This window comes from Alligator sinensis, unplaced genomic scaffold (genome assembly GCF_000455745.1).
Source record: "Alligator sinensis unplaced genomic scaffold, ASM45574v1 scaffold954_1, whole genome shotgun sequence".
Classification (NCBI taxonomy): domain Eukaryota; kingdom Metazoa; phylum Chordata; order Crocodylia; family Alligatoridae; genus Alligator; species Alligator sinensis.
This window is the reverse complement of record NW_005842228.1, coordinates 206,334-213,862: the sequence shown is the minus strand read 5'-3', so window position 1 is coordinate 213,862 and position 7,529 is coordinate 206,334. Positions and strand designations below refer to the sequence as shown.

The window sequence follows — 7,529 nt, the reverse complement described above, 5'->3', positions numbered from 1 at the left end:
CTTTCCTGCCTATGCAGGGGGTTGGACTCGATGATCTATTGAGGTCCCTTCCGACCCTAGCATCTATGAATCTATAAGCTACCTTCTTATGTTTAGGTTAAGGGCTGCCAAGAAAGAAGAGGGAGAACCCCATTTCTTTTTTCCTGCAGTGTAGGACACGGACTAGTGGCTTGAATTTGCAGCAAAGTAGGTTTACACTGGATATTAGGAAAAACTTCTTCACTGTTAGAACAGTGAGGCAATGGACTAGACTACCCAGGGAAGCTGTGGACTCTCCATCCCTGGAGGTGTTCAAGAAGAGGTTGGACAGCCACTGGTTGGGGGTGATCTAGGCATAGCTATGCCTATGTTGTTCTGTGGGTATTTGTAATGCTTCTTGGTTTTGCTGGCTTCTTCATGGGGCAGGGAGCGATTGTTCCCTCCCCATCTCCCTTTTTCTGCTGTCAGATGTTTGTTTTTCAAACCTTCCTTGGAGGCATTGGGTTTTGGCTGTAGCCAAGGCTGGGGATTTTGACTGGGCTGTGTCAGTACTCCAGCTGAGACTTAAACCCGGAGATTCCTGCCTAAGTGGGTCTTGCCCCTCGGCTTAGGGTCAGACCTATTGCCATATTTGGGGTCAGGAAGGAATATTATCCCATGGTCAGATGGGTATGGACCAGAGGCGGTTTTGCCGCCTTCTGTAGTGGGAGGCGTGGCCCTCTACATGGGATCTCTTCAGCGTATATTAACAACTTTTTAGAGAAGCGGGACACTGACTGCTGTGGTCCCCTTGGTAGTAATATGCCTTTAATAATTTTTCTATTAACTTCTCAGAGGGGTCACAGATTTTTTTTATTTTTTATTATTTATGTTACAAGGTTGTATAGCCTGGCAGAGTTCTGTTGGAATTTTCATACAGAGTGGGTCTTAAGATTCCCAGAGGAAGAAGGAAATACATAATTTTTTTTCTCTTTTTTTTTCCCCCAAGGTCATGGTGACAGCAACAGCCGTAACATTCCAACGTTAGTAAAAGATATTAGTAATGTAGGAGAAGTTTCCTGTGGCAGTTCACACACTATAGCTCTATCCAAAGATGGAAGAACAGTGTGGTCATTTGGAGGAGGAGATAATGGTACGTAAAACCTAGAATGGAATTAGTAGTTAGTAAGTCTCATTTATGGTCTGAGAAATTATAGTCTTTTAATATATTTTTGTAAAATCTTCTGTTCTTCAATTGGATTGAGTCCCTTCGTAGATAATTACTAAAACTGACAGTGATGTGGAGAGCTAAATGGCCATTCCAGGTGCAAGAATCGGAGATGGAAAATTTCTTATGCAATTATGTGGACGGTTAGAAAGGAAGGAGAGGACATTGTTGTGAGCTGAGAGAGAAGACTGGAGTTCATGTGATTAATCAGAAGGTTTTTTAAAGACAAAAATGCATTTGTACAATACAATTACAATTAGAAAAACAGTTACTATTTCTGGTTTTATATTAAAACTCCATTATAACGTATTCTCTGTTCCAACAGACTCTTAAATATCTCCAAGAATTTAATAAGGTTTGTAGATGATTTTACTGAAATATAGTGATTGGACACAGGCCTGGGACCCAGAACTTACGGTCTTGGTTTCTATATAATCTTACATAGCTAAGTGACTTATCCATCAGTTCTCTATCTCTTAATTTTAGAATTCTTCATAAATGGGAAGACCTCATAGCTGTATTGTAATTATATAACAGTTTCTCTAGTTGTCTCTGTGCATGGTAATACATCTGGGTATGAGAGATCAGAATCTAATCAGTGGTTTGAAAGTAGGTGAACTGTCAAAAGATGCAATGAACACTAAATGGTGTTTCATCATCTTCATTACATTCAGAGCCTGTAATACATCTTAATCTCTAATGCAACGGTTTATGTACTATATAGTTCTGTACAGACATCTTAAGTATATTTACATCATATGAGTGCTCATATAATTCCTTTACAGTTTCATATTTTTTCATCTATATTATAGTCTGCTCCTGTAAAAAGCTTACCGGTACAAATATTTGTTCTGATACTGACTTCATGGTATCATTTTTGTTTTAATAAGAGTTATTAAGTTATAAAGAAGTCAAATATCAAGGACTATCAGATCTATGAAATGAAAGCTATTCATGAAGATAGCTTTTATACTATCTGCAAAGGTTTTTTAATGTTTGTTTATTTTTTCAGCTTATGAGATTCTTAGTCCATGAAGTTTTGTTAAGACTTATAAAGATTTTTATTGATATGTTTTTAATATTAGCATTGGTTGTAATAACTGCCTTATTCTTACAGAAAATTTAAAAAAAAAATGAAGAAGAAGAAACCTAAGTTTTGACCCTTGCTGATTTCATAGCTAGTTGTATGCCAACCATGCAAATTGCATTCCCTTTTTCTCATCTCTTTGACTAGCAATGTTTTGATTAGAGCTTGCTGTGTCATTCAGATTAAAGTTGCAGCACAGCTGTTTCCCGGTACATTGTATGTAAAAGGCAAAAAAACTGGGACCACCTCCAGTTGGAGTCATCAATTAATGGAACTGATTAGTTCTTCAGGAAATACCCAGATGTTAAAATTCATTTGGTTCCCAATCAAAATGAAGGCAAAAATCTCTACCGCCCCCCCATCCCTTAAAAATTTTCAGTAATAATTTTTTTTAAGCATTTCCTTTCAACTTTTACAGTATATTAAAATACTGATTTTAAACGTTTGTACAATATTTAATACTAATGTAACAGATGTAAGAAAACCAAAACAAATGAATCAAAGCATCGGAAATCTTGTTGAAATAGTACTTATGAGTCATACACTTTGATTTCTGCCAAAAAAAAAATTCAGGTTTCATCAAAAATTGTTCTATCGAGTGTTCAGTAAGCTCTAAACTCCATGGAACTTTGATGTCATTTCACAGAAAATAAAACAAAAGGCTGTAGTTGAAGAAACTTTGAAGTTTAAATTATTTGGTTGGCTTAACTCATGCTTATGAAGACTGCTATAAAAATTCACATTCTTTACATGTTATATTTTTTAGAGGGGGAAAAAATTCAGTAGCCCTTCTTTTGTGTTGCTGAACATGCCAGGGCTTTATGTATTTGATGACTTCAAATGACATCATAAAATGGGGAGCTAAACAATGCATTAGTGAAGAAAGATGGCTATTGACCTTACTGTTTTAATAAATACTCCCATTTAAAACTGTAGTAAAACATGTCTGTATTCTTCCTTCTATTTGATAGGAGTGAAATCGAATATTTAGCCATTTTTAATTTTTTTTTAATGAAAAACATGGAGGTATATTTTTGGAAATGAAAAATTCTCATTAGAAATTTAAATCTTCACATGACTTGCATATCAGTTTACTTTAGTGTAATGCTATCTTGTATCTCTGTTTAATAGGCAAACTTGGCCATGGTGATACCAACAGAGTATATAAACCTAAAGTTATAGAAGCTTTACAAGGAATGTTTATTCGGAAAGTGTGTGCTGGGAGCCAGTCTTCACTTGCTTTGACATCGACAGGACAGGTAGGTAAAAAGAAAAAACGGACATCAGGAACATATTTTATTTTAAATAGGTCATAATTTCGAGAGACATTATTGAAAATTGTCTAGTGCTGAATCTTTTTGCTGAACATTAAGCTTGGACCTCAGGTTAAAAAGTCAATTAAAATTATATAACTTCAGTAATCAAAGTAATACATTATCTAATACACTATTACCCATAATATAATGCTAAAAGTTTCTATAAGTATAGTCTCTGTTGTTTCGTTATTTAGCTAGTACTCCATATGCCATGAACCCAGATCTAACAGCTCATACCTGTTAAGAAAGTCAGTTAAGCATGTACTTAGGTTCTGTAGATGTCAGTAGTAGTAACATGCCTAGTTAAATAGGAATGGTTCAAAGTAGGTTTTTAACTACTATAATTAAGAAATTGGGGGGGAAAGGCATGAAAAAAGTGTTCCCCCACAACCCCCATCCTGCCACACACATGGAGGGAGAGGGGGTGTCTAGGGGGCAGGGGACACTGGGTTGAGAGTGAGGGGCACCAGCGGGGCTGTGGCAGTGAGGGCCTGTAGGTTGGGAGTGAGAGGCAACGACAGGGCTAGGGGACTGTTTTCTGCTTAAACTATTACACTGGGTTGGGACTAGCCATCAGTGTTTACAAATGCGTCTTGGTACAAAAAAGTTTGTGAACCACTGATTTAAAGGGACCCCTGGCACAGCTTTACGAGCACTTATGGTGCTCTGGTGTGGTGCCAGAGGATTGGAAAAGGGCCAATGTGGTCCCCATTTTCAAAAAAGGAAGGAAGGAGGACCCAGGAAACTAGGCCCGTTAGTCTTACCTTGGTCTTGGGGAAGCTTTTTGAGAGAATTATCCTCGCACGTGTCCACGAGGGGCCAGCAGGGGAGAGTATGCTTAGGGGCAACCAACACGGGTTTATTAGAGGCAAGTCCTGTCAGACCAACCTGGTGGCCTTCTATGACCAGGTCACGAAATCCTTAGACGCAGGTGTAGCAGTGGACGTAGTCTTTCTGGACTTTAGGAAGGCCTTCGACACTGTCTCTCACCCCATTCTCATTAAAAAAACTAGGAGACTGGCATCAACACCTACACAGTCAGATGGATTACTAGTTGGCTGGAGGGCCACGCCCAGACAGTGGTGGTGGATGGGTCTTATTCGACCTGGAGGGATGTGGGCAGTGGGGTTCCCCAGGGCTCGGTCCTCGGGCCCGCACTGTTCAACATCTTCATCAGTGACTTGGACGGGGGTGTAAAAAGCACCCTGTTCAAATTTGCAGATGACACTAAGATGTGGGAAGAAGTGGGCATGCTAGAAGGGAGGAATATGTTGCAATTGGACCTAGACAGGTTACAGGGGTGGGTGGATGAGAACAGGATGGGTTTCAACACTGACAAGTGAAGGGTACTGTACCTGGGGAGGAAGAACCCGCAGCAGACCTACAGGCTGGGGAACTCCTTCTCATCAGTGCAGAGGCAGAAAAGGATCTTGGAGTCATTATTGATGTCAAAATGAACATGGGCCAACAGTGTGGGGATGCGGTCAGGAAGGCCAACTGTACCTTGTCATGCATCCACAGATGCATCTCAAGCAGGTCCAAGGAGGTGACCCTCCCCCTCTATGCAACACTGGTCAGGCCGCAGTTGTAGTACTGCATCCAGTTCTGGGTGCCGCACTTCAGGAGGGATGTGGACAACATAGAGAGGGTCCACAGGAGGGCCACTCGGATGGTCAGGGGTCAGCAGGGCAGGCCCTACGCGGAGAGGCTAAGTGACCTGAACCTGTTCAGCCTCCACAAGAGAAGGCTGAGGGGGGATCTAGTGTCCTTTTACAGACTAGTCAGAGGGGACCAGCAGGCATTGGGGGAGACCCTGTTCCCCCGAGCACTACCGGGAGTTACAAGAAATAACGGTCACAAGCTGGCAGAGGGTAGATTCAGACTAGACATCAGGAGGCACTACTTCACTGTCAGGGTGGCTAGGATCTGGAACCAACTTCCAAGAGAAGTGGTGCTGTCTCCTACCCTGGGGGGTCTTTAAGAGGAGGCTAGATGAACACCTAGCCGGGGTCGTTTCACCTCAGTACTCTTTCCTCTTGTGGCAGGGGGTCGGACTTGATGATCTGCTCAGGTCCCTTCCGACCCTACCAACTATGAAAGTATGGAAGTCATTAGTCTCTCAAATATATATTTTTGTAGGTGTAAGTTGGAATATAACTAATTGTAATGTTTTTGGTTTGGGGTTTTTTTTTTTTTTGGCCTTTGCTTGCCAAAATAATTAATATAGGGAAGACAAATTGGTTGATAAGTACTTAAGTGGGTAAAGCCCTGATTTGTATGACATGTGTATATATACAGCAGGGGTGAGTAATTATTTTGGCTGGAGGGCCACTTAATGAGTTTTGGGGAGCTGTCAAGGGCCGCTAAAATCCTTGAGAAGTTATCATCTTAACCAGAAGAATACATATACTAAAAATCAAATGTCTACTATAACATTTTCAATTTTTTTCAAAAAATAACTTTTGTCCTGACTTTGTTTTTTTTGAGTAGTCTATATAGAAGCAATTGCATAATAGGCCAAAATAAAGTCTTGCTCTTGTATATTGTGTGAGGGCTGGGGGAACATGGGGTGTTTGTGGGGTGTGTGTATGTCTGGGGGGGCAGAGGGGGGCGTGCGTGTGTGTGTGTGGGGAGGGGCTGTCCATCTGTTAGCTCCTGGGAGAGTTGGCTTGGAGATAGGGGGAGAGAGGGGGGCAGAGGTGGGCAGGGGGCACATGTAACAGAGCTTGTCTGGGCAGTGCAGTGCATGTGTAGTCCACTCCCCTGTCCTCCCCCAATCCAGCCTGTAGCTGACCCCATAGCACTCTGCCTGCTCCTGCCCAGAATAGCCTGCACTGTGCTCCTGCCCACACCTGCCCCAAACCCAGCAGATGGCCCTAGCTGGTGCACACAGCTGTCCAGCAGGGCTAATGTTATAGCTGCCCACTTACTGCTCAGCTCCCCCTACCTCCAGCAGCAGCAGCTTCTCCTGCTTCTGTTGTGCTGCTCTGGGCAGCAGATAATACAGGGAAGTAGTGGGGACTTGTGCTGGGCAGCAGATACCCATCCAGGCAGGGGGAAGCTGCATCCGGGTAGCTTCTGCTTCAGTAAGTGGGGCTCCTGGTTGCCTTCCACCCACTCTGCCTGCTCAGCACGATGAGCAGCCAACTGCAGGTGGCCAAATGGGTGGAAGGCAGCCAGGAGCTGGGGCAAGAGCCACTCAGCTGCAGCTTCCCTGTGCTACCTGCTTCCCGAAGCGGTGCCACAGGGGCAGGAGGAAGAGGAGGAGCTGCTGGATGCCAGGCAGAGCCGAGCTGTACCTCGGACAACTTCATTACCCTGAGTGGGAGGGAGCAGGGCCCAGCTCCATGTGGAGTGCAGCAGGGGCAGCTGCAGGCTGGATCCAAACAGTTTTTGGCACCTGCCCACAGGCTGGATCCAGTCATTTGGTGGGCCTGATCTCGCCTGCAGGCTGTATTTTGCCCTCCCCTCATGTAGAGTTAAATGTCCAATTGCAATAATTGCATGTGTAATCATCTGGAACTTGGAATCTTGACAAATTCAATAACTTGTTGAAATAAATTATATTTGTTTTTTAGGTGTATGCGTGGGGCTGTGGTGCATGTCTAGGCTGTGGTTCTTCAGAAGCTACTGCTCTTAGACCCAAGCTTATTGAAGAGCTGGCTGCCACAAGAATAGTTGATATTTCAATTGGTGACAGCCATTGCTTGGCACTTTCTCATGGTAATATAAATATGGCATTTAATATTTAGAATCTTCTTTTGATGAAAAGGCACAAATCTCACATTTTTGTTTCCTCTTTTTGTTGTTCCTGTAGATAATGAAGTTTATGCTTGGGGTAATAATTCCATGGGACAGTGTGGTCAGGGAAATTCTACTGGTCCCATTACTAAACCAAAGAAAGTAAGTGGTTTAGATGGAGTAGCAATTCAGCAGATTT

The 7,529-nt window shown here is 42.6% G+C and overlaps 1 protein-coding gene across 1 annotated transcript in view; it reads left to right on the top strand.

The window, feature by feature from the left end:
* HERC1 (HECT and RLD domain containing E3 ubiquitin protein ligase family member 1) overlaps positions 1–7,529 on the top strand; it is a 145,165-nt gene that overhangs the window by 15,965 nt on the left and 121,671 nt on the right. The window contains exons 6-9 of the mRNA XM_006027209.2: positions 968–1,111; positions 3,405–3,532; positions 7,168–7,312; positions 7,407–7,529. The exon at positions 7,407–7,529 is cut by the window's right edge and continues 76 nt beyond it. Coding sequence (XP_006027271.1) covers positions 968–1,111; positions 3,405–3,532; positions 7,168–7,312; positions 7,407–7,529 — 540 coding nt within the window. The remainder of the gene's footprint in view (positions 1–967; positions 1,112–3,404; positions 3,533–7,167; positions 7,313–7,406) is intronic.